This window comes from Cololabis saira, chromosome 3 (genome assembly GCF_033807715.1).
Source record: "Cololabis saira isolate AMF1-May2022 chromosome 3, fColSai1.1, whole genome shotgun sequence".
Lineage (NCBI taxonomy): Eukaryota > Metazoa > Chordata > Actinopteri > Beloniformes > Belonidae > Cololabis > Cololabis saira.
In genome coordinates, this window is record NC_084589.1 from 20,271,705 (window position 1) to 20,297,930 (window position 26,226).

At 39.3% G+C, this 26,226-nt stretch overlaps 2 protein-coding genes across 3 annotated transcripts; both read left to right on the forward strand.

The window, feature by feature from the left end:
- Positions 1–230: 230 nt before the first annotated feature.
- Positions 231–19,046, forward strand: LOC133440940 (tumor necrosis factor receptor superfamily member 11B-like). The gene is made up of 6 exons (XM_061718282.1): positions 231–364; positions 8,974–9,201; positions 9,669–9,813; positions 15,374–15,586; positions 17,501–17,725; positions 17,818–19,046. The coding sequence occupies exons 1-6, from the start codon at positions 317–319 to the stop codon at positions 18,210–18,212; spliced, it is 1,254 nt and encodes a 417-aa protein (XP_061574266.1). The 5' UTR covers positions 231–316; the 3' UTR covers positions 18,213–19,046.
- Positions 19,047–21,748: 2,702 nt separating this feature from the next.
- LOC133440941 (tumor necrosis factor receptor superfamily member 6B-like) lies at positions 21,749–24,783 on the forward strand. Of its 2 annotated transcripts, XM_061718285.1 has the most exons (5): positions 21,749–21,821; positions 22,577–22,970; positions 23,687–23,866; positions 23,957–24,038; positions 24,131–24,783. In XM_061718285.1, exons 1-5 carry the CDS (start codon positions 21,813–21,815, stop codon positions 24,363–24,365), a joined length of 900 nt encoding a protein of 299 aa, XP_061574269.1. In that variant the 5' UTR covers positions 21,749–21,812; the 3' UTR covers positions 24,366–24,783. The 2 variants fall into 2 exon arrangements, with proteins under 2 accessions (XP_061574269.1, XP_061574268.1); XM_061718284.1 differs by lacking the exon at positions 21,749–21,821 and having other exon boundaries at positions 22,523–22,970.
- Positions 24,784–26,226: the final 1,443 nt, after the last annotated feature.

Below are 26,226 nucleotides of genomic sequence, written 5' to 3' on the forward strand. Positions count from 1 at the left end.
AGTCCAGTCTTGTGAACTGCTTATAAAACTTTGGGTGGATTCATGAATGGATCCAGATTCCGCCTGGATTCGGTGCTTCAGACGCTTTTCCCGTCTCCTTTTCGCCTACACCATTCACTACTTTGCGTCATCTACGTAACTCGCGAGGATGCAGGATTGAAGGCTGCTTTATTTTTAGGACTGTGCGCAGCAGAGTGGAGGGCTGTACGAGGTGGGTGGGCGCACGCTGTCACTCCTCTCTCTCTCGCAGTACAGTATAAAAACGGATCTGTTATGGAGACCCCATCACATCGCAGTTCACTTTTACGCAGAGGAGATGAGCACACGGACAGTGACATCCAACCCGGCCATGAAACTAATGTTGGTGAGTAACCGGAGTTTTTCTCAGCATTCCCAGATCAACGCTGGATTACACCCTACATGCGCTTTTTACAGTTCTTCCTTATTCCTAATTTATTTTATAATTTTTTCAGTATAATGACTCTCTCTTGGGGTAGTCATGTTGCGCTGCGCTCGGTTTCAGCCACACAGGGGATCGGCTCTTGCCAGAGCAAAAAGCAGACTGCGGTAAACCTGAGTTATGGTCTGCGTTAAATCGACGGCGTACCCTACGGCGTACCCTCTGCGTTGGTGTAACGCGGAACCATAAATCAGCCGTTTATGCGGTGTTGCGTTCAGGGAGTGCAGTGTGCGTCTGGGTCTGCAGGTAGTTTGATGGTGCCCGGATTATTATGGAGGGATCAGTGGTTAGTCTGTGCGGTGTAGTGTCCCCAAAATGCAACTAACCTCTATGCTCTTGATAAGAGAGGATGATCGTGTTTTGATAATAGGTTAGTGTTGTAATAGTTTATATTTAGACCATTTGGGTGGAATCTTATCTTATTTGAATAGCTGATACATGAGATTGTCTTTGCAAAGTGTTATGATGGTAGAACAGAAAGTGGTCTATCACATGGTCTATCTGATCCACTTTGTGCAAACATCTGAAGCTGAATGTATTTTAAAATGAAACTCAACGTTATTAAGTTAGGGTTGTTTGTTTTTGGTGATGAATGGAGATGACATTTTTCAACCTTTTTGAATTCTCTGTATACGTACAAACAAGACGTACAACTGTCATGCCTGACTGAAAGTTTACTTTGGCTCATATTTCATTGCTTTTACCATAACGAATGAATACTGACATACTGAGTATGACAATGGTGAGCTAGGTCTTACATGTGTTGTATGCCCCCGGGTTCTCAGCAGTTATTTGTGTGTGTGTGTGTGTGTGTGTGTGTGTGTGTGTGTGTGTGTGTGTGTGTGTGTGTGTGTGTGTGTGTGTGTGTGTGTGTGTGTGTGTGTGTGTGTGTGTGTGTTTTGCATGTAAAGCTGCATTGGAGCCTTTGCAGGTTTTACATATGCTAATGCACAGATTGCTATCAAGTCATACACTGTTGCTCCAAAACAGTAGATCTATCCATCGTGTGTGTGTGTGTGTGTGTGTGTGTGTGTGTGTGTGTGTGTGTGTGTGAGAGAGAGAGAGAAAGCGTAAAGACAGGAGCGTTATTTTGTTCCATGCATGGTCAGGTATAGGTCCTGCTCGTATGATGTGTTGCCTCATTGTGTGCAAAGTGTAAGCTAGTGACAAAGAATGAATGTGTTTGAATGTGCTCACTACTTTTTGCCAGCTCTTGACGTGGTATCAACATTGCAAAAGCAGTTCTTTAACTCCATGCATGTCATAGCAGGCAAATTGTTTGCTCTCCAGTCTCTAACATGCTGTCCTTCACTTCATTCATTTAACTGGCTAGACAAACATCTTTTTTAGCCAACTAATGAGTCAGTCGTCCATTCGCTCAATTGCTCTTAACTGTCAACCTTCAGACAATAATTCAGTCTGCGCCCCCTCCCGCCTCGTGCATCTCTCTTCGGTGTCACCGTCACAGTCAGTAAATATTTCACTGCAATTCTCTGTCCAAATCATTACTTTGGTTTAACAGTCCAGCAGTAATTGCACCTCCTGCACCTGTGTGCTTTTCTTTTCCCTTTCATGATCCAGACATATGCCTCTTGTCTGTCTTCTTAAAAAAAAAATGCACACATTTTGTTGAGGCTCTTTCCCTGAATGATGTCAGTGGAATATTTAATGTGTCAGGTTGTTTATTTGTATGAGGTTGGATGCCTTTTATGTACTGTGAAACAGCACGATAATGGAACTCTTTTTAGAAGAACGGGCAATCAGCCAGCCAGGGCTGAAGGGAGACAGTTAGCTTGCAGTCATTTATCTATACATCTGGCCTGTAATCCCATTTTGAATCCCCTTGCAGGAGTCAACCTAATCCATCTCTACTGTTATCTGTTATCTATTATCTGTCTTTCCTTATCTTTAGGCCTCCTGTCCTAACTCTGTTGTGGCCGTTAGCTGGAGCCACACCAACTTCCCTAAACCTCACGGCAGGTTCACACGCAGAGCAGAGACACCACAGAAAGGTCACTCAACCAAAAATGACCTCTAATTTGTGTTTTTATGTTTTTCTTCAAGACAAACAATGAAAAAAGTGAGGAAGTGAGTGAGACGGGGAGGAATTAAAGTAATAAAGAGGGTTGTGTGTAAAGGTCCAGGATCAACATTTTTTAAACAAACAAGTAGCAGTTTATTCAGAGATCAACACTCACCTGCAAAAGCTGCTGCCCAGCCCGACTTCCCCTTTTCCATCAACAGCAACGCTGATAGCAGAAGTCTCCGTCTGTGTGTGTCTGGGAGCATTTGTTAGTCTGGCAGAGTCATGGCGAACTAACCGATGCAGGGTGTGTGTATGTGTAAGGGTAGGGCTGAGGGATTAAGAAGCAAGAAGTTCAGGAGGTGAAAAAGGAGACATAAAAGATACTGCATTAACATCACAGCCACAGACAAGCCTTCATCTGTGTTCTTATCTCACTACTGCATGAGTCATATTAAAAACAGCACAATCTGATGCAAATTTCTGTAATGGCTCATTATCTGATGTTTGATGTAGTAGAGCACAAGGGAGAATTAATTTAGCTTCTTTGGAATTGGAGAAGGCAGTTCACAAATCTTCCAGTTAAAATGCATGAAGCGTTCATAAAGAAATCCTGCTTTTTTAAAAATATTTGCGTTCCGGTTTGAGATATCAGTCTTAAAAGTTCCAAACAGTCATCCTGGATTTAAGTAAACGTAGCAGTTGTGAGTCCTATAAATACCAACTCTCCTGGATTTGAAAATTAGAAGTTCTTTGTGTACAGTTTTGTGGTTTATTCCAGTGGTTCTCAACCTGAAAGCTGGGCTCATCCAGCACAATGAAACTGCAGGGCCCTGTGATGATTAAAGGGCAGGGGAGGATAGGCCGCAGCTGGATGTTTTGCTTCATAAATTTGCAGTAACTTGTTGGAATTCCATTTAGAAATCGGGGCGACTGGGAGAAAGAGTCATCAGGTGGTTGGTGGTTCAATTCCTAGACTTGTAGTCCATATCCTTGTAGTCCATTGTAGTCCTTGGACCAATCACTAAAGTCCACTTTCATCAATGTGAGATTATATATGTATCAAAAGGTTTAGACTCATCAGATACATATCTGTGGACTAAGAGTACGATAGGTGGATGTGATTTGTAGTGTAAAAGCATTAGTCAGACACAGACCATTTACTCCGACTCCTTTACTTGAACCGTGCTGTAATTTTAGCTTGTTGGAGCTAAATTATTATTTGAAATAACTTATTTTCTTCTGAATTCCCAGACATAATGAAGATTAAATCTTGTCATTTGTGCCAGTCAGTATTATAGTTTCAATTGACCAATATTTTCATGAAAAATATATCTGCTGATTTTTGCCACAATCAACTGCTCCATCATTTGTTTTTAAAATGTTTCTGAAAATGCCATCTGTAATTTCGCAAAGCCAAAGTGTTTTATTTGGCCAGCTACACCATACCTAAATGGTCCATGTCTTAGGATTAATATAATTTAAAAAAATCCTATTTGTTTTCACATCAGCTGAAAGTCAGGGTTCAGCTATTTTACCATATGATCTTGAACCTTTGACGGATTTCCATGTTAACGTCCGCTCCTTAGCCTGAATAACTCGACTGATGACGGGAAGCTTTAAGAGTTCAGCGGCGCATTGCAGCCCTGCAGCTTGAAAGGATGCAGCGAGTATATTATGATGTGGCAGCTTCTCCAGAAGTCTCTCTGCATCTCTGCATGGGGGAAGAAAAAACAGATTCCATATTCACATGAAGTAATGCACACACACACGGGTCCACACACACACACACACACACACACACACACACACACACACACACACACACACACACACACACACACACACACACACACACACACACACACACACACACACACACACACACACACACACACACACACACACACACGCGCTGGAATCCCCCCTCAGACCACCTGCGCTCTACAGTTAACTGAATCCATGTGTCTTATGGAGGAACTGGTGGAGTGTGGTTTGGTCCCTTTGTGCCATGGCTCCTCTCCTCATGCCATAAGTTTAAAGCTGACCTCAGGGAAGCCAAACAGGGAATCGCTTTTTAGTCAGCATGTCAGTATGATCTAAGTTCAGCTTAAATCTATATGTTGAAAGCAAGTTAAATCCTTTGGCTAATGTCCTGCCGTATTTCAGCTTCTGAAGAAGAAGTCCATGTTTATTATCTTGCAGCATAACTGTGAACCCAGTTAAGTTGTCGTGTCTTCTAAAACAAGTCAAAATGCATGAGACTGTGCTATAAAGTTATTCAAGCTGTCAAGCAGATTTGCGTTTTGTGACTGCAGAGACTTGCAATGAACGTCTTTGTTATTCCACAGTTTTTTATCCACGTGTCAAAGTGTTCATCCCTCAACACAATCAAAGTATTTTATAAGCTTGTATGCAAAGAATGTGTGATCATTTTTTTAAGGTGTTTTCTGTCAGGTGTCTGAACTCTGCAGCTGTGATGCTGCAATCCATCTGTCAAGTTTTGCCTAAAATGATCCACCATCTAATAGGTTATAGAAGAAACAAAAGCTCACGTGTGTTTTCAGACCCATCCGACCAACGGTCAGCTTCATTCATGACCTGCATCCCTGTCAACATATATCAGCATAGTGACGCATAAACACATTGCTCACAATTTCTCAGCAGTAAACATCTGTGTGGTTTTTTGTTGTTGTTGGGAGCATGGTCCAGTTTCTGGATACAACAGAGTCATGCATATCGCCATCATTTACTGACTGAAACATAATCATGCTTGTTTCGTTCAATGATAGAGCAGCTTTTAAAGAGCACTTTCTTTGCATTTAAACAGTACAAACATCTAGTTTCAGATATCTATATATATCTATATATATATATTTTTAGCAGCCAGTTTTATAGCACTTGTAATCATTTGCATCATACCTGTCCTTCCTTGCCCAACAGCTTCAGAAAATGATTGTCACCTCCATGCATGCATCCATCTTTTCCTCTCAGCTGGCCGCGCTCCATGTAGGATATGCCTCTCGCAGAGCTTTGTTCTGAAGATGCTAACAGTATAATTATGGCTGACATTTGCCCTCAGCTCCTGTGTAATTTGGGTTTCCAGCGGTCATCCATGATGTCGTCAGATGGCGGCTTCTAAGGCAACAAGGCGGGTGAAAAGTTCAACATTTCTTTTAACTGTTGATGGACACACTCAAACACACCACGGGACATCTTCCGGACTCTTAAAGAAAAAAAAAGAAAAAGTGAAAAGCTGATTTTTTTCTTCTTTTCAGTGGCAGAAACCTACTGTGCTGGCTGGACTACAAAATGAAAACAGTATATATTCCAAATTTGACAAAAAAAAGTTTTATATTCTAGTAAATATACATGTGTCATATATAATCTTTCATCCAGTCTAAATAGCACGTTAGTTCTTACTATAGTAAAACACTTAACTTTGCTCTTCAGAAGTGGTTACTTGATATAAGGGGACACAAATGTTGAGCTTTTTTGCTCCTCTGTATGAGTGATTGCTCTGAATTTGTATTTATTTATACATTTATATATTGTACTTTTTTTTCTATACATATTCTCATCACAAACCATCACATGCTTGGTCAAGAGCCGTTTCTATTAGTGTTCAGTGCACATGATGTCCCTTTATTGTCACTTTCTGACTCAAGCAGAAGATGTTCACAGCTGCATATTGTCAGTTATTAAAAGAAATGAGATCACATAAGGCGATGAGAGTGCAGGGAGGGGACAGACACATGGTTAACAAGCGTTAGATTCATGTTCCAGTCCAACATTCACTACCGCTTTTCTTCTCCTTTTATTTCTGCTTCTGTTTTGACTTGTTTTGCTCTACTACTACATTGTTACACATCAAAGTTACTTGTTGACTATGAGGCAATAAAGGTATGTGGTTAGGTGTGGGAGGGCAAAATTGGTGTTAAAATACATATTATTGCATCGAGATTTAACCAGTTTCCACGCAATCCATCTATGTCTAAAGGGGACATTTTGGGGGTGAACTCTCCGTCCTGTGGCGACACAGCTGAGTCTTGTGCAGATGCATGTGATGTGTCGTGAGTGAGAGTGGGTTGTATTTCCACAGACAGTTGCGAACTGGACAAATGTAAGAAGTTCAACTTGAACCGCTGAGCCACATGAGCATTTTACTAGTTTCAGCTGCACGTTTTAGGCTCAATCTTACTTTCTTCTCAAAACATGATCACATTTGAGAATGACTTTAGTCTTTTTTCTTTTAAATCTTTATTCGTGTCAGTTATTTTTCATTTAACCGCTTCTATTAATGTGTATTAAGAACCTGAAAAATAGGATCTGATTTCCGTTAGTTCTGTCTTAAAATGTGCCAGCTCTTCCAATAAACTGACACTGATGTGAAGCTATGATTTAAGTCAGAACAAGAAGTTTAACTGGATCCAGATTTGAAAAAAACTAAAACAAACAAACAAACCTAAAAAACAGGTGACCTTCTGTCAGTGCATCAGTCTGCTCCACCCTCATCAGTAGATGTGGTTTGGTGGCCTAATAGTGCATGTATACACTTCTCAATTAGACGAGCAAGGCTGTGATTGTGGGTTTATTTCCTGATGAGGCCACCCGTACTACAAACAAACTCTTGTCGTCATGGTACCGCTCAGCGACTTGCTGCAGATGAAAGCGTTCCCTCAAATGCAGTGTTCAGAGTTCGATAGGTTTTGCCGGGAAAACCGCTTCGCTCTCCAGAGCGTTTGAAGCTTTGGTTTCTATTATGGTGTGTAAAACCCATTCGTCTATTTTTACTGTCGTTTTCAGTGACTTCCATTGAAAAAGGAACCAGAAGCAGATAATAAAAACGGAATATATGCTCCTTACATGTGTAAAAAAGGTGATTAGAAGAAAACACAAACACAGTTACTTGGGAATAGTGCCTCAAAGTAGTTTGGAGCACAAACAGCATATGGCGGGTGGTGAGGACTATCCTATCTCCTCCACGTTCACACCCCCTCAGGAGCACTCATAGATGTCTTATTAAAAAAATCTGAAGCCAAACTTATATGTCGAGCCTGATACATCAACATTTGACAGGTTGTGTTTTGTCACTGGCGAGTTTGAAGGTGAAGCAGATGAGTTCAGATAAAGACATGCAGGAAGGGGATCAATGGTGTGTGGTGGGGTAAATTGCAGAACAGAGTGGGTGAGTGTTTTTGTTCCCTGGTGGTGAATGGGGAAAGCCCAGTAACCTCCAACAGTCCTCTTCATGCACAGCAGCCAGGAGAGTAGGCCGCAGAGCATGCAGACCAACTCTGAGGAAGTCAGTAATTGGAAGCGAACCTCGACAAACATGCAGACGCACACGCGTAACAAACACATTCCTTTGTGTGTGCACTATTGTGCTCACATGTGCAGATGATTTTTGTGTGTGTGTGTGTGTGTGTGTGTGTGTCTGTGTTTGAATTATTTCATGCATTTTTGAAGATGCACACACAAACACGTTAGCTTAAACAAACACACACACAGAATGCATACAGGGTTTATTGTTAGTTAGTTATCCAAGCAGTGAGGATGTATCCTTGCCAACGGAAAAGTCCGCAGACCCAATGGAGAAGGCGCTCGGAGGAAGGAGCCTGGTGTGTGACATCTGGTCCGCATGTGGCCTCTTTGTGCTACATGGCTGCATGTCAAACATGCTCATCAACTGATATCATGTATTTTAGGCCTGACCAAAGATTTTCGCATCTTGCTCAGGGGATGATACACAGGCTGGGGTTTTGAAGCGACGGCTAAGATGGTTCGCCTCTGGGACTTGATGTTTGTTTGTGATTAAAGGCAGAATGGGTGTGGTGTATGTTTTGTTCTGGGACTGTAGTGCAGCACGACAGATCACACTCAAATCAAGGCAGCCTATCTAACAGAGCTGCTGACGCGGATAAATGCTAGTGAAGTTTTATAATCCTGCTCAAACATTCATTTTGATTTAGTATGTGCAGAGTGTTGGCATGGGAGAAACATCTGAACTCATTTAAAAGTTTTGGGTAATGTGTTAAACTTAGGAAAACAGATGCTAGAAATGCAACGAAGTAAAAGTGATCCTATAATTATAACTTATAGTTGTGATAAAATCTTGACTGAAATAACAAACACAAGTTGGGCCATCATAAAGGGATACTGTTGCGTATTAAAATTTGCAGAGTTCAAGTATACAACTGATGTATGAATCGTCCCAGTGCAGTAATCCCTGCTAATCATACTGCTGCTCCTTGAACTCCTTGAAGTAAACTGCTTTAAATCACGTCCAACAGGAGATTCATACTTTGCTGCTGTGAGCTTTCTTTCAACTCTTTCGCCTAAAAGGAAGTTTTGGGTTGGCGAGTGCTCCAAAGTTTAAAAGCATTTGAACCTTATGCCAAGGAGGAACTTTGCATGAGACGTGTTTCATTAGAAATGTGTCACTGCTGTTGAGTCACTGGTAAAATGCATTTTTTTTCTTCTTTTGCAGCTCTTCACTGCATCACTTTCCTGGGCCTTTCAGCCGCAAGCTGTGCCACCAAAGTACCAATATCGAGACCCTCTGACGTCCGACCTTTTATTTTGCGACCAGTGCCCACCCGGCACAGCCGTGAAACGACACTGCACCGCAGATACGCCCACTGAGTGCCAGCCCTGCCCAGAGAGGCATTTTGCTGAGAACTGGCATTGGGGAGACACGTGCCAATATTGTACTTCGGTATGTGCTACACCCAAAAGACATAATAAATCTTAGTAGCAGACATTTAAGTTTCTTTGCTCTGTAGCTTTTTTTTTTTTAAGGCCTCTTTGTCAGCTGATACTGTTTGTTTACATTTTGGCATGTGGCAGTGTCTCCACCTCAGTTATTTTTTACTAAAAATAAAAGTCTTAACCTGCCTATTGTGGTGGAAAGATCCTCCCTCAAAGATTAGATGTTTTCCACTTTGCCACACCAGAAAAATTATATAATCACCACTTCATCCCTCTCTTGTTAGCATGTCTGTCTTGGGATGCTTTAACAGTCTGTGTTTTGTGTCACTGTTCAACTTTGACATTGAAGACAGCGTATTTGTTTTATTTGTCACTGCAAATCACATTGTGCATATGAATCAACGTTTACTGTGACTGAAGCCCACATCATAGGTTCATATGTGTGACTATTATCACTGTGTTTGCTGGGTTTAGGTGTGCAAAGAGAGACAACTAGTGAAGCAGCAGTGCAACAGCACACACGACCAGCTGTGTGAGTGTGCTCCAGGTTTCCACCTCGTAGTGGAATTCTGCATTGCACATGTTACCTGTCTGCCGGGCTATGGAGTGACAGCTTTAGGTAAGCTCATGGCATTTAACATTACCGAGGGGGAAACTTATGATACTAACAGACTTCATTCTTTTCATATAACACAAAGCTATTTTGCGGGTATTCCAGCAGAGGTCAGTATAAGCTGATTTGAAATAGGTATATATACTAAAACCAGAGAAAATTAGGAATTCCAGTCGGGAAACCTAATAAGGTGTGGTGAGGGTGCTGCATGCCATTTCCCTGCTCCTTTTCCCTTTCCCCCGTATTTCCTGGCACACTTACTCTCTCTATATAAATCCATATAATTCCCAAAAAATAAAGTATTTTCTTTCAGTGGTTTACTTTAGTGAATAAAAGATCACTTCAACGTTATCTTTTAAACGTAAAAAAGGGTGCAGTATGTGTGAATGTGGGCATGTTTCAGTGTTTTTCTTGCTTTTAGAGACAAAATATATCATTGTATATATGCTGTCTTTTCCTCAATCATCTGAAGTCATCTCTTTAAATGAGTTATGTCAAGATAGATGTAAAAAAAAAACAGAGACACGTCAAATATATCTTAAAAGTAGAATATACTCTTTCATGGATCACTGGAAGACCTTCTGTCTTTTACCTACTCCTCTTTGTCAGTTTTATTCATATTCATTTAACTTTTATTTAAGCAAGCTTTCAAAATATATTTTTAACAAATGCCTTAGCTGAGAAATGCAGCAGCCCAGTTCAGCGGAAATGTGCTGAACTACTACTATACACAAAATAACATATATATTTAAATGTCATTAAAAATAAAGAAAATATGAAGCATTGTAATTTAAATATATTTACATCTTAAAAACTAAACCTTGGAACATTCACACCAGGTCATCACAGACCAAATAGGGGCCAAGACAATCATAACGCCTACATACAGTATCGTCTCCTCAAGATTAAGGTTATTTAGCAGCAGAGTTTTATAGATGGAAAAATGCCAGTGTTTTAGTCTAAGGGTGGACAAAGGACACCATCCAACCCAGGCATTCAATGTGTTCTAGTGTGATAAAGTGTTTAGGTTTGTAATCAATTAAATTCAATTAATTTCAATTCAATAAACTTTATTTATCCCTGAAGGGCAATGATTACAGTACAGCCCATCCAAGAGAACAAATAAACAGACAAACAAATTTGCTGGGGGCAGCAAAAGGCATTGAATTGTGCTTGACAGCGATGGAGTGTTATCAGCTTGGTATACTGTAGTTCTGACCTAACGCAGTGTTAGGAGTGGGCCAAACGGCCTAGACTCACACACGCCTACTCTTGACTCTTTTGAATATCTAATTTGTAATTAGTTTGATTTTTGGCATTAACATTTTAATTCAAAATGAAAACTTTCCTTTTATGAAAATAAATCATGTGAGGTCTGGACCAATCACAAGTCAGGACTCCCTGTGTGTCAGGACCTAATGTTCTCCAAGCAGGCTCGTTTGCATCTCTTATTTTCAGTTAGTTTATTGCTTACAAGCAACACATGGGAGTGATGTTGATATGTTGATAGCACAACATAACCATCGCACGCACGAGGCAGCCTTGAAACAGCCAAAATAGCTGCAGAATTTGTTGATATGCCAGGTAACCGCCAACTCCAAAAAGCAGAAATCCTGTTATCAGAGATCCAAGTATGTAGACGTCTTCAACATCCCCGACCCCCAGTATGGACAGTAGAGGTGTCAAGTAACGATGTACAAATACTTCGTTACCTTACTTAGAAATTTCCAGAAAAGTAGAAATTTTGGTTATCTATTCTTCACTGGAGAAATTATTTTTCAGACGACTTTTTACTTTTACTCCTTACATTTTCACACAATTATCTGTACTTTTTACTCCTTACATTTTAAAAACAGCCTCGTCACTCTATTTCATTTCGGCCTTTAAAAAAAAAACTATCCAGTTAAATTGCTCCATCCGGATAGAGTGAATTTGGTTGTGGTTGTTTCAGATGTTCTTGTCCAGTTTTGTTCTTACATCCCTTTCCCCTCGGATTCCTGCAACTAAACTTGGATGTACATTCCAATAAAGGTTAGGATAAATGATAACATGCTTCATAAGTTTGACTTTTTGCACCATTACAATACTTATAAGCAACTAGTCATCATATCTTCTGCTTTCTGAAACACATGTTAATGCTCAATAGTACACATATATGGTTCTTTAATATATTTGCATTATACTAAGATGCATTCATTTTCAATGGCTTTTGTCCTTAATGGCTTTTTTCCCCCTTACATTACTTTTACTTTTATACTTTAAGTAGTTTTGAAACCAGTACTTTTATACTTTTACTTGAGTAAAAAACTTGAGTTGATACTTCAACTTCTACTGGAGTATTTTTAAACTCTAGTATCTATACTTCTACCTGAGTAATGAATGTGAATACTTTTGTCACATTTCTGATGGACAGACACGATTCTCCACTTCTGCCGGGAGTCCATCATGTATCCAGCAGCAAACTTCCTGTTGGGGCAGAGCGCTCCCCTCTGCCCTGTCTTCTCCTCGAGAAAATATTAACTCTTTATAGAGTAAATATTTCAACAATGTAGCGTAGAATATGTACAAAAACTGCATGCATATCCTTGGATTACAAAGAAAAGGAAAATAATTCCACATTTTTCATCAAAGTACTAGTAGTACTGTGATCATTTGAGACCACACCACCACTTGCTCAGCTGGGATGTGCATTTAACTACAGTACTTGGTCCGTTTAAGGAACCATAGTGTTTGAGCCTCAGAGAACTCAGATTGTCTCGGTTCATATTAGTGAACTTCTGATGATGTACAAAAATGACTGTAATTAGACACAAAAGCGTTCCTGGCCTCTGTTTCTAACACTTCTAACACTAAAAATGTTATCACAAATACTACTGATCTAATTCCATTGATGCAAAAGTGTTATACTGGCCAAAAGAAAGTTCCAATGCTTTACCATCTAATAATAGATTGTTGTTTTTTTGTTGTTGTTGTTGTTTTTATCTCTGGAATGTTCCTTTAAAACTTTCTTCTCAAACTTATTTACTCCTTGTGAAATTACATTCTTTATCACAAGCCAAAAAAAAGTTTTCATTTTGACACACTAGAACAAGCAGAAATATTTGGTTATACTTGCCGGTATTGAGGAATGAGAGTTCCCCCCTAAAACTTTTCTACTCAATTTAACATTTAATTCAAGCAGGGGGAGATGGACAGTGTAATCACAGTGGATCTGTAACCTAATATTATCTTCAGATTCTCTCTTTGCTGTGTCGCCAGTGATTGTTGGCAGCCTAGATAGAGGTCGATGCTGAATTTCACATTGTAAAGAGTCAGAGTAATGGTATTTCTGCTGGAACCACAGCGCAAACTGGCACAACACTTCTCATGACCTCATCTTTGATCTGAAACCAGAATCCAGCCACAGGAGGGATGAAAGAACATTTTCCAATGGCTGTGGTTATCATCTGACCCCCGTAGTGCTGATAGCACTCAGAAATTAAAACAAAAACAAAATGAAAAAAAAAAAAAAACATTTTCCACAATGGGACTTGAAAGTGTGATGAAGTTCAGCAGACATGAGACAGCAGTTCAGGGGATTCCCCCCGGCCCCCCTTGAAGATGTTTAATTTGTAAATTGTTTTAGATCAACCACAGGATTGTGGCTAAGTTTCCTAAAATGCCTTAGATGACTTTTTCTTTTGATTTCTTTCATCAGCTTTGATTCCTTGCTGTTTCTCTGAATTCCATTCCATATGATTTTCCTGTCTCATAATAGATACATAGTTTCATGTATTATTTTAGGAGAATTTCAAGAGAATGGGCCTACCACCTTGTCCTGGTGGTGGGGATTGGGTTCCCCAGCGACCCTAGGACTTTAGTTGTCAGCGCTGCCCCTGGTCCTGGTTAACTCTTGTAGACATGAGGTGGATTTCCAGGGCCTTCAGGTCAGGCAAAAAGGCCCTGACTGTTGTTCATGCTCGTGAAAGTTTGAAGGACCCAGCCTTTCTGGAGGTTGTGCGTGAGACAGTGAACGGTGCACCACATGGGGACATTGTTCTGCTTTGAAACTTTTAATACTTATTTGGGCAAAAAAGTGAAATGAAACCTGAGGCGTGTGATTGCGAGAAATGGAATGTGTCTGACTGCGTCAAGGTAAAGTAGAGAGCTGAGCTGTCAAATGATCACACCCTGGTGGTGAATTGCATCAAGTAGAGAGGGAGAATACAGGACAGGCTAAGGGGAGGCTGGGAACATTTGGAAAAGGCCCCAGTCAAGGAGATCTTCAGAAACTTCTCTAAAAGACCCTCTTGGGAATCCCAGAATCTGGAGGTGGACATCTGAGGAAGATCTTTTCCATACAACTATAAGCATTTGAGCATTTAGCTTAAGAAACTGTTGTGTTCAGGTACCCACGCTAAAGAAGAAACAGAAATAAACCTGAAATTAGAAAGTCACGCTAAAAATATAGTGTAAAGCGATATAGAGAGAGAGATATAAGAGATATAAGATCCCTCAATACTTTTATAACATGTTGATTCTCAGTAAACAGAAAGAAACACAACAAAAATAAAAATGTGAAACTTATTTTTTAGCCATTATGTTAGAAAAACTGATAATAAATGTTACCCAGAGAATTTTGTCAGTTATCAAATTTAATGAAATCAGCATTTTAGCAGTTATTTTTTTTTCACTTAAATACATGAAGCAAGCACCACTGTTGTATATGACATGTAAAAGCATTTGTTAAAAGTGCTAACGCATCAGTTTTTGCAGAGGAATTTCTGAGAAAGAAAAAATGTGTCTGTATCAGCATATATTAGAATCGGGCTGACACATTCTCAGCTCTGTGCTGCATGTGTTGTGTCATCAGAAGTGCAGGAAACGTTTGCCGTATGCATATCAGCTGGTGGTTTCATGTTTTTCATGTTAATGATATAAGAACAACGTGCCATTAGAGCGGGAAGCTGATGAAGAGGTTAATTCTGAGCTGTGGCGTCATCCCACGCACTTTCACTTCTATGCGTCAGTCATAAAAATAAAATGAGGATGCGATTACAACACTAGTTCCACTGTATGGATAATCTTGTGTCCTACAGGTGAAATATCCGAAACAGGCTTTACAGTAATAGTGACAGGCTCTGTAAAGCGGTGTTAACGAAATATCATATCTGCTTGGATTGAAATAATAATCAATAAATCATTTTATTGTACAAAAAACCCCAATAAAAATCCAAACTGAAATCTAATATTCTTTTCAGTCTGAACATTCATCATATTAATCACCCTACGCGTCAATGTAAGTCACATTCTGTCATAGTAAGAGTAAACCATATAGCAGCTGTGTGGGCGTAGCGAGCAATTCAGATCTGAGTCACTCTCAGAATTACATGGGCATTTGTCATCATTACGAGTTATCATGTCACTGCGGTCATAATTCTTAGAATCACATTAGCTTCGTTTTTCATGAAGTAGGTCACGTTCCTAAACTCCGAATGATTTGTAAAACCTTTAACACCTTTAACTAGCTATTCAGCAGTGCTGTCAGTTTCAAATCGTAAAACGATGATCTCCATCTGTCTTCCAGGTACACCGGTGAGTGACACTGTCTGTGAGGGCTGTCCCGACGGTTATTTCTCCACAGGTGGTACGTCCACCGAGCCATGTCGACCCCATAAAAGCTGCTCAGAGTTGGGACTGAAGACCCTGAGGTGGGGCACGTCTACTTCAGACAGCCTCTGTGGCTCGAAGGAGAAGCCAACACTCGAGTGCTTTCAGCATCCTACTGTGTGCCATAATGGTGAGAACACACACAATATGCTGCACAAACTGCGATCAAACGGATGGTTTTTGGGACAAAGGCCATGTTGGATTAGGGTAGAGACCCCCCCAGCCCCCATCCCCTCCCACGAAACAATGTTTTATGTAAACCACAAATGTCAACAATTCAAAATCACTCACAATGAAATTATTTTAGACATGTGGTCATTTTGCAGTTCCCAAAGGCAGGGGATTTCCTTGGTCAGGTTCGTTGTCCAGATTCCATTCTTTTCCACATTCTTGCATGTCTGAAAACCGACACAAGAGAGGAAAGCCAGGCGTTCAATTGGATGTTTATTGCGCTGCTTTCAAAGTGACCCATGATGGATCAATTATTCCATTAACTGTCACGTCCTCAAACACAATAACAGAGGAAACTGAGTCAAACACAAGATGAAACACAAGCAGGGCTTGTAATGCTTTGTTACACTCAGCTACAACAGATGCTGAAACATCTTTTCGGAAAGGAAGCCTCAAATACGATACTAACTTCCATCAATATGAAAAACCGCACTCATACACACACACACACACACACACACACACACACACACACACACACACACACACACACACACACACACACACACACACACACACACACACACACACACACACACGCACACACACTGATATGGGCATCACACTTTGAAGAAAGAACACAAAGCTGTTGAGCTTCAGGGAGGGTGATGCTTTCCTCAAACATTCATTCACAAATTGTCTTCCAACCACAAACTGTCTGCAGCGAACCCGAGATCAGTTTAACCTTTTTTTTTTCTAAACAAATATGTGAAGTTGAGAGCAGTGGGATTCCCAAAGTTGTTATAAAATTTGGATAAACCACAAGGATTTCATTGCCAGATAGAAAATGAACCACAGTTACATCATAAACAAATTTCAGATTCAAGTCAAATGTCCCATTCATATTAAAGTTTACCAGAAGTTGTCAAAACTGACAACCCAACCATTTTTTTCTGTGTTTCCTCACGTCTTTCATGCTCTGCAAGTCAATTAACAAACATTTTTGCACGCACGTATGCAAAACATGTATGCATCACTTTAAGCTCCGGTTGTCCCCCCATGCACAGTACAAATCGGCGTTGTCCTCAGCAACAGCAGGAACATTTAAGATTTCGCAATTCTCAAATTTGGCTGAAAAATACCTTGCTTTTTGCAAAACCACCCTTGCCTTATAAGGAATGCTCAGTACCCAAGCTGATTCAAATTAAAAAAAAAAAGAAAAAAAAGAAAAAAGCTGCTTTGTTCAGTTCAGTGCAGAGCAACACGCAAAGTTTAACTTGGCAAGTTAGACTCGTGTCAGTGGTGGTTCTCTGCTGTCTACTGGGAGCAGATAGAGGGGGTATCCGTATTTCTGATGTGGTTAAATTACAGGAAACAGAAACAAACACATAAAAACTAATCCAGAAATGACCAGACTGCAGGGATATTATTTATTAAGAATAGAGGATGTAATGTGCCCTGTTATGTGTCATCAAATAAATGTATTAAATGTATTAAGAATCTACCATGAAAGCATGTTAATTTCCACTCATCTTCAGCTACTATTAGAGTTTTTTTTAAAGTTGTTGTCTTAATCATTGTTTTATTGCAGCAATAATGGTTAAAACACTGTGAAGCAATTATGTTTTAATGTCAGCAAACTGAGTCAGAAATGTGAGTTACAAAACAAAATTGATGTAAAATGTTTCGACCATGATCATGCCACCTCCACTTTCTGCTCATTATTTATCAAGGTGGCCTTTAACTGCCTGTATATTACATTTATTTGTATGTTCAAGAATATTATTTTGTGTTATGCATTGAGCAGTTAGATGTCCAGCAGAAGCACAGTCCAATTTTAAAGCATTGTTTTCTCACTAATAATTCATTCCAGATGTGACTCTGTGTGAGGATGCGGTCTTCCAGTCGTTAGCCTCGCTGCAACTTTCCTCAGTGCCCCTGGAGCGACTGCTGGAGAGTCTTCCTGGACAGAGGGTGGACCACAAAAGCCTGGAAAGACTGAAGAAGTCCTGCTCACCCCAGCAGCAGGTGCTGCAGCTGCTGCGGCTGTGGAAGGAGCAAAACAAGGACCAGGACAAATTGTATGGCATTATACAAGGTACGGATCATGTATGCATTCATGCATGGATTGAAGTTTGGCTCTTTTTTTTCCTCTTCTTGCATTTTAATATTGCTGTTGCATATCCCCAGGTGTGAACCACTGTGAGAGAAAGGTCTCCCGCTGCAACAATCTAAGAAACCTGACCGTCGATGACCTCATGAAGGTAACCAACAGCCTCCCGGGGATCAGAGTTCAGGAGGTGGATGTGCAGGCCGTTGTCTCTACCTGCCTGCCCAGGCAGTACATCCTGCAGGTTCTCCACCTCTGGAAAGCAGCAAACTACAACCTGGATGTAGCTAAAGGTCTATCTCACAGTCTGAGGGTGCTGCGCAGCCAGGGAGCACCACGCTACCTGCTGAAAGGGCTCAAGAAGATCAGCAGGATCATAGGAACCACCTCGGCACGCAAGATGTATGAGAAGATGTTTGTTAACATGCTTCAGGATGAGTCATGTTTTAAAGCTCATAAGCCATTAAATGAGTAAGATATGGACGCAATCAAGAAACTACGTATTCTACAGAAAAACCAAACACTAATTCTTTTACAGAGAACACTAAAGGGCATACACATGGTTAAGCAGTTACGAGACAGAGAAGCAGTTTGTTACAGGTTTAAAAAAAATAATAATGTAAAGCTATGCAAATAGACGTGCTGGTGTCTACAACAAAAGATAAAATTGAAAGCTTTAATCTTCTTTGCCTCTCTGGTTTTATATCCAAATGTTACAATACAATGAAGAAGTTTTTATTCAATGAGGTATCAAGGGATGCTTATATCATTACTTTCAGTCTTCAGTATACACAGTGTGTGCAGTGATGGATCTGACAAGTCACGAAAAAAACCAAACAAACAAAGAAATCATACACCTGGTGTGTTCATATATCTGTATCCTGGAAACCTTTTGGCCGTACTTTGGGGAAACTATGAAAAAACTATTTAAGATGTACATAACATTCTGTTTTATGGGAGATGGGCCAGCAGATTCTGGGTTTTTATCTGTTTTTTTTTCTTTGTTTGTTTGTTTGGGTTTTTTTTTTAATTCTTAGTGCTTTCTTGTTGTTTGAGAGCAAGGATTTGATTTCATAATGAAATATTTGTATTTCCTCGGCTATCCTTTGTTGGTTTGTTTGTTCTGGACTGCTGACTATTAAAGCTCACCTGAATTTTTTTTCTCCTCTATGAATGTACAAAGGAGTGCAATTGTTTTGTTTTATTTTGTTTTATTTTTTTATTTTTTTTATTTAAAATGTATTTTTACTTCCTGAACATGTAAAAGCTTGTGTAACTTACTTTTATCAAGTTACTGGATTCAAAATGCTGCAAGTTCATGAAGTGATTTATATATATATATATATATATATATATATATATATATATATATATATATATATATATATATATATATATATATATATATATATATATATATATATATATATATATATATATATATTTATATGTATGTATATTGTTTTATCACTTTTATATTATAAATGTATGATCTGTATTGTATATAAGCCTGAGTGGTCCTCTTTAAGCTGTTGTAACTACATTGTGAACATGAGAAATAATTTGACTAAATTCAGTGTAAAAATGTATTGTTTCATCATAACTAAGGAATGAACTGAGACATTGATAGTTTACTTTGGCTTTTCTGCTGTCATTTCAAACTGGAAGCTAAAAAAAAAGTGTGTTTTTTTACCTTCAAATTTTTCTTTTCTCTTTATTTTTATTCATAAGCTGATAGGACTGGCACACTACCATCAGTAACCACAACCAGGAGCTAATAAATCATAATCCACGTTTGAATTTTACTAGCGAAGTTTCATGATCCCTCCTTAATTGTTTGCAGAGGAAACCTCATATCAAAAGGATTATCGTCTTTTTTTTAAGCACATTTTCCATGGAAAGTACAAATATATAGTTTTTATATGGCTCATCGCAGTAACACAAGCAAGTTTGTTACTTTTAAAAGTTTGCATAGTGTTAATAAAAAAACTAACATTTTCTCTTCAGTGCGTGGCACTAAAGATCTGGAAATGTTTCCCATTTTAGATCAATTAGGACTCCTGAGTCTCACTGTATGACGTCACATTAAAAAAAAGAACTGTGGATCTTTACAAGTCTGTTTTGTCTGCGGCTACAATTTCCAGATCGCTGAAATTCCTACATTTATCTGTTCAAACAATGTGACGCAAGCAAAGACTTCATGGGTTTCCTGACATCAGGCTGTATTCCTTCCTTTAAATTTGACCTTTTCTGAGAGCCTGCACCAGTTTCCCCATGTGTTTTCAGTTGAATTCTCCATGAAAACTGGAAGTGGTTATCATGAACAAGTGGGGTGTTTTCATATAATTAAGGAAAAAGAAGTTATTTGTCTGTAATTACATGTAATTACATATGTCAGGCTCCACACAGCTTCTTCTTTTCGAGTCTGTTGCAATCTCAGATGTCGTTCTGCCAGTATCTGGCGCAGGTCACAGCTGTTTGGGTGGGTTCCTGCACTGGGGGGCATCATAACAGTCCACAGTCTGAAATGCACTTGTCTTGATTTGAAAACTGCACTGATTTCAAATACAGAAGCCCTACTTGCTGCAGAGGTTAATATGGCTTTACTGTCACTGCAGACAGATGGGATTAAAGTCTGTGATTGATCTTTATAAGAATATGTGTAAAAATGATTGGAGCTCAATGTACCCTTGCTGTAGCTTGCTGAGCATTGATCGAGCTTTAGCTATTTTCCAATAAAAAAAAGAAAAGAAAAAAGTCTAAAATCTGGTCAAACTGACTCACCAAAAGAATGAATTTGTGGGGTACTCACATGCTCAATCATGATATATCGTTGTGTGCTGTGGAAACAGGATGAGAGTTGAAACCAGGATACTCATTTGACTCACACATCTTTAAACATTGAGTCAGCTGAATCATAAAGTCACTGAGACATACTTCAAAGGAAAACGTGACAGATTCAATGCGACAATAATTTTGATTTTGTCAAATATCATAAAAGGTAACTGACATGTCTGCACGTAGATTTCAGTAAAAAAAAAACGTTTCTTAGAAGCTGGGGAAATAGGAGTTTTTCAAGTTGTGCAAAAAAGAGATTCCCTTGAAGATTTCTGTACATAAATGACAAATATTTCCGAGTCATGAGTTTCAATATATTACTGCAAGTATCACTAATAAAAGTGTGTCATGTTTTACAAAGATCACACTTATTTGCACATAATTTGCACATAGTCCATTTTAAATGACAGAAAACTGTAAAATGTGTGACTTTACAGTGAAAACTTGACCTCCATAACTTCAAATATCATAAAAAAAATATTTGTGGACCTCTGTTATTTAAGTTTTTTTGTTTTTTTTTTTCAAACATGGCCCTCAGGATCACTGCCCAGCATGTTTCAGGTATTTTACTGCTCCAGCACATCTGATTCAAATTAATAAATCCTCTTATCGTGGAGTCTGTACAAGTCTGTTAGGGAGGCATCTAAACATTTAAAACCTCTAAAACATGCACGGCAGTGTGTCCTGAAGACCTGGACTGATGAACATTGTCTATAGTGAAACCGTTTATCATATCAAGTGACATTATTTGCTTCACTAATAGCAAATGCCAGCATATTTAAATGAAATTTGCAGACCCCAGACATTACTTCTTGACAGAAGAGAAAATGTTGTGTTACATTCACATCATTTTATTTCATTAGTATAAAGTCAAATATATAATATTCAGGTGTCAAATCTGCTTAATACTTAGCTCAATTAATCTTAAACATAACAAATAACCAGAAACAGCTTAATTCCCTCTCTATTAGATAAAAAGTGATCCATCATGTTACACTGCTACAACATCATCCATAGCCCCTCATTCTAATATTTTCTAAGACTTTCTTATCACCTTGATCTGATCTTTAAAATTTCTTAATTTTCTTATGTGAAATGTGTCATCGCTGCAGATTTAACAACTCATGAATGACAGTTCACAAGCCCACGCAAACTGCAGTTCCTCATCATCACTATAAAAGGAACCTAATCCCTACATGTACTGTATGTCAAACCGTAGTTGACAGAAGTAAAGACTATGACCATGGTGAGTATTGAACATGAAATAATTGTATAAATTTTGAAAGGAGGCAGTGAAGGATGTGTATTTATAAAGCTGATGATAGACAGCCTATATATATTATTTTTGTATTTTCTTATATTTTTCATTCAACATTATTATTTTCACATGCTGAGTGTTTAGATAACAACTAATGAGTTCAATTCAAGTATTTTATAATAATCAGTAGCCTATACATATGTATTTGTGCTTCTAAGCAGTGGAAGCTAAACATCCCATTAGATCAGACGGTTAGCAGATATATGTTCTGTCTCTATATTTTCAGAGTAAAAATGCAACTGGGCTGACTTGATTCAGTTTAAAAAGTAGATGTGACATTAATGTGAAACCAAGATATAGATGCCTGTATATTTCCTTACAAGTGGAGATATAAAGTATATATTCAAAAATAACACATATCACAAAAACTTCAATTTCGTGAAAGTGATTTTAAGTATCTGAAAATACACATTTTGGTGTAATGACTTGAATCACCAGGTATATGTAACATATTATTACATTGTGCAGGCTGATTTATGGTTCCGCGTTACACCAACGCAGAGCTTACGCCGTACCCTACGGCGTAAACTCTTAATTCAGGCCATAATTCAGGCTTTACGTAACGCTGTGATTCCTGTCCAGTAGTTGGTGTGAAGTAGAAATGCTGCATGCCACAGTTATGTGGGCGAAAGCGGTACCTTGGTGCAGCTAGACTAACATCAGTAATGCATGTCTCTCCGCAGCTTTCCTTGGTAGTGATGCTCCTGTTCCCTGCAGTCCACCACGGACTCCCCAGCTCCGCAGTTGACGTTCCCACCTACGAGCACCAAGATCCGTCCACAGGGGAAACGCTGGCCTGCGAGAAGTGTCCGCCGGGCTCTCACATGGTCGCCCACTGCACCGCCAACACACGCACCAAGTGCCAGCCGTGTAAAAGCGACCACTTCACGGAGTTGTGGAACTACCTGCCCAGGTGTCTGTACTGCAACAACTTCTGCTCACACACCCAGGAGGTGGAGACGGAGTGTTCTCCAGTCAACAACAGGGTCTGCCGGTGCGTACAGGGCTACTACCTGATGGATGACTTCTGCATCAGACAGTCGGAGTGTGGCGCTGGATACGGTGTTCAGTCCAAAGGTGAAATACAGTCTGTACACATGTGCAAGCCAGGGAATAAGATACAACCTCCCTCACTGAGATATAGCACATGAACTACCAAAACATTATTCATTTATTGTTTATTTATTGTTGGCTTTGTCTAGAACACAACAAAACCCATCAAATTAAAAGCATCAACATATAAAAAAAGCAAAACAATTTAACAATCTCATCCAAAAATAAAACACACAGCAAAACAATGTGTTGGAGAGGAAACAGGAGGAAGCAGAACGCTTATTTAGTCCTGTCCCTTCCTCACAATATCATATCATATATGCCATATATAAAAAAAATTAAATTAAAAGAAAAGAAAGAAAAGACAAAATAACAAAAAATAAATACAACACACACAACCAATAAACAAGAACAAGGCATAATTAAACCGGTCTCCTACAATACCCTAAATTCAAAAATCCAATCTCCCAGTCACCTCTATGATGATCCATGACCAGCCATGAATGCAGTTATATTCGTATCGTATGATCCATCCCACAAGGAACAAAATAACAATCAAAGAAATACATATGGAAGGCAAATTGAGTTCTTTAGAGGTCCGCATTCAATTATGATTAATTATGATTATAGTACGTTTATATAATGATAGAAAAATGACGGAAGTATGAGGATGAAAGTGCATGGTAACTGCTCTCACAGTGGGATTCAAATACTCAGTGGCCGTTGTTATCCTCTTCCAGGTACATCAAAAGAAGACACTGTTTGTGAAAAGTGCTCCGATGGCTTTTTTTCCAACTCGTCGTCTGCAGTGGATTCGTGCGTAAAACACCAAGAGTGCGCAGGCGGAGAGCTTGCGCTCCTCCCCGGTTCAAATCTCCACGACACCGTGTGTGGCACCTGCAAGGATCTGGAGAATGGAGGTTTGTGTTGTGTGCAGTGAATTGAAATGATAACATTTGACAGTCTATAAAAAGCATTTCTGTGACTAATAAAAGCTTCAATCTTCTCAGGTGAGACGCTGAGGACCTTCCTCGCAGCGTTTTTTAGCGCGCACAGGATGGGTGTCAGAAAAATGAAGAGATTTGTTGCCAGGTGAGACTAAACTTGGATTTGTTGCTCTTTTTAATTTCTGCCATTTTCGTTTTGTTTCACATATTTCATAACCTGCCCTTTCCATGCAAAAGAAACATGTATAGCTCGGATGAGGAGAGGGGGGATGAAGACGCGAGCCTCACCGAGCAGAGAGGCCCTCTCCTGGGCCAGATCAGGGCGTGGCTGGCCGACGCCCCGGTGGAGAAACTGAGGCGGATCCCGCAGATGCTGAGGGCCGTCCAGGTCAACTCCATGGCGGATAAACTTGACAAGAGATTCAGTGAGATCCAGGAGCAAAGCCTCGATTGTACCTTAACTCTTAAATAGCTCTAAGTCATGTAAGAGTAGATATATGAGTAGGAGTTGTACGTATTTTATTATACATCAACATTTTCTCCTGTGATTTATTTGTATTTTAACATATTACAGAGACTGAGCTACCTTTTACAAGATGATTTTTAAATAAATAAAGCTGCGTAGTGAGATTTTGTCACTGAAATGTTCATATGAATGTCTTGACTTGGTGAATGTAATGAACAAAATGTCGAAAACTATTATTTCTGCTGATTTTATGAATGATTGTACGTTATTATTTTGTGTATCAATACAACAACAATAACAACACGTTTCAAAGGTGTATGAATCTTTACAATTACAGATGAAATATTTAAATGTTTTGACCACCAGTTGGAGCCATTATATTATGCCTTACATTGTGCACAACTACTATGTATGCAAAACTGAAATAAAACAAATACATGTGATGCTCAACTTGAGAAATTACTTTACTTTTGATTTGATATATATATATATATATATATATATATATATATATATATATATATATATATATATATATATATATATATATATATATATATATATATATATATATATATATATATATATGGAAACTTCTCTAAAACGCTTTGGTAATCTGCAGTTAAAATAACTCACCACAAGGTGACGCCCCCCCCTTTCTTTTGCCTCTGCCTAACAGTGTGAATTAAAACTTTGCGTGCAACGTTGTATATTTATCTATTAAGGAGCAAAAACCCATTGAAGCTTGTTGTTTCCTGGCTTCACTTCAATAGCACAAATATACCTGACAAGCATGCAGATTTTTCTCTGTTGACTTTGACTGGAGTGTTGGAGTGTGGCACAGATATTAGTTGAAACAAAAAAAGATGACGTTTAAAGTTTTTTTTAGTCTAGACCGCCAAATCAGACAATGTTGGAATGATATGTAAAGTGCACATAAAAACCAATGAAGAAATTTTTATATTTAAATTGACTTCAATCTCTTTTCGGTTTTCTGCCTTAACACAAGTCACACTGCCCCATCCACACAGTGCTCTCTTAAAGGGGACCACGTTTTTTTCTTGTTTTAACATATATAAAGTGGTCTCCCCTCAGCCTGCCAACTCAGAGAAGGAGGAAAGCAACCAAATTCTGCAGTGTCTGTACAGCCGCCCGGATGAGCCATCCAGTGTGATGTGGCTTCTACGAGCCGTTCAGATTCTGCTCCCTTTCGTTACGTAACCAAAATGCAAACCACGCCCACAAGTATAAAACCGTGTAACTGCATGCGACCGTCCGACTATCGCGTAGCAATGCGTGACATCGGACGCTCTTTGTCCATCTCCCTCTAGCCAGCTGCCACTTTGTTGAGGTTTTTGTAGTGAAATGAGGAGGTATCATAGAGATAACTTCTCATTTCAACTAACTGAATCAGCCGTTCATCATCCATGACTGTTTCCTACAGCGCTTTCAACCGGCTTTCAACGCTGTGCAGTGCTGCGTCGTTGCATCGCTGCAGCCAGTTAGGACAGTCCAATAGAAAATAAAGCAATGGAATTGATTTTGTCGCTTACGCTCGCTTGCATCGCATGCAGTTAGGACAGGGTAACATGGTAAATCCGCTGGCCGGAGCTTCCGCCATTTTTTCGTAGCGGTGTATCGCGTCATTCAGGCAACCAATCAGCACAGTGCCTCATTATCATAGCCCCGCCCACTCAGAATCCCGCATAGAGAAAGAAGGCATAGAGACTGGGATGATATAGACATGGCTCGGAGGCTGAATTTCTAATTTATTTAGCAAAAACAATCAAAAGCTTGTTTTTAAGACATTCAAGGTCTGTTTAAGATAGGTATTAGATGCCATAATAGGTCCCCTTTAACCTGTAGA

What these genes read in the sequence shown, in the direction of transcription:
- LOC133440940 (XM_061718282.1), top strand. Translation starts at nt 317, where the DNA reads ATGAGCACACGGACAGTGACATCCAACCCGGCCATGAAACTAATGTTG. An exon ending in CGTGCCAATATTGTACTTCG is followed by an intron (nt 9,202 to 9,668) that starts GTATGTGCTACA and finishes TGCTGGGTTTAG; the next exon opens with GTGTGCAAAGAGAGACAACT. An exon ending in TCCTACTGTGTGCCATAATG is followed by an intron (nt 15,587 to 17,500) that starts GTGAGAACACAC and finishes AATTCATTCCAG; the next exon opens with ATGTGACTCTGTGTGAGGAT.
- LOC133440941 (XM_061718284.1), top strand. Translation starts at nt 22,559, where the DNA reads ATGCATGTCTCTCCGCAGCTTTCCTTGGTAGTGATGCTCCTGTTCCCT. An exon ending in CAAGGATCTGGAGAATGGAG is followed by an intron (nt 23,867 to 23,956) that starts GTTTGTGTTGTG and finishes CAATCTTCTCAG; the next exon opens with GTGAGACGCTGAGGACCTTC. An exon ending in ATGAAGAGATTTGTTGCCAG is followed by an intron (nt 24,039 to 24,130) that starts GTGAGACTAAAC and finishes TCCATGCAAAAG; the next exon opens with AAACATGTATAGCTCGGATG.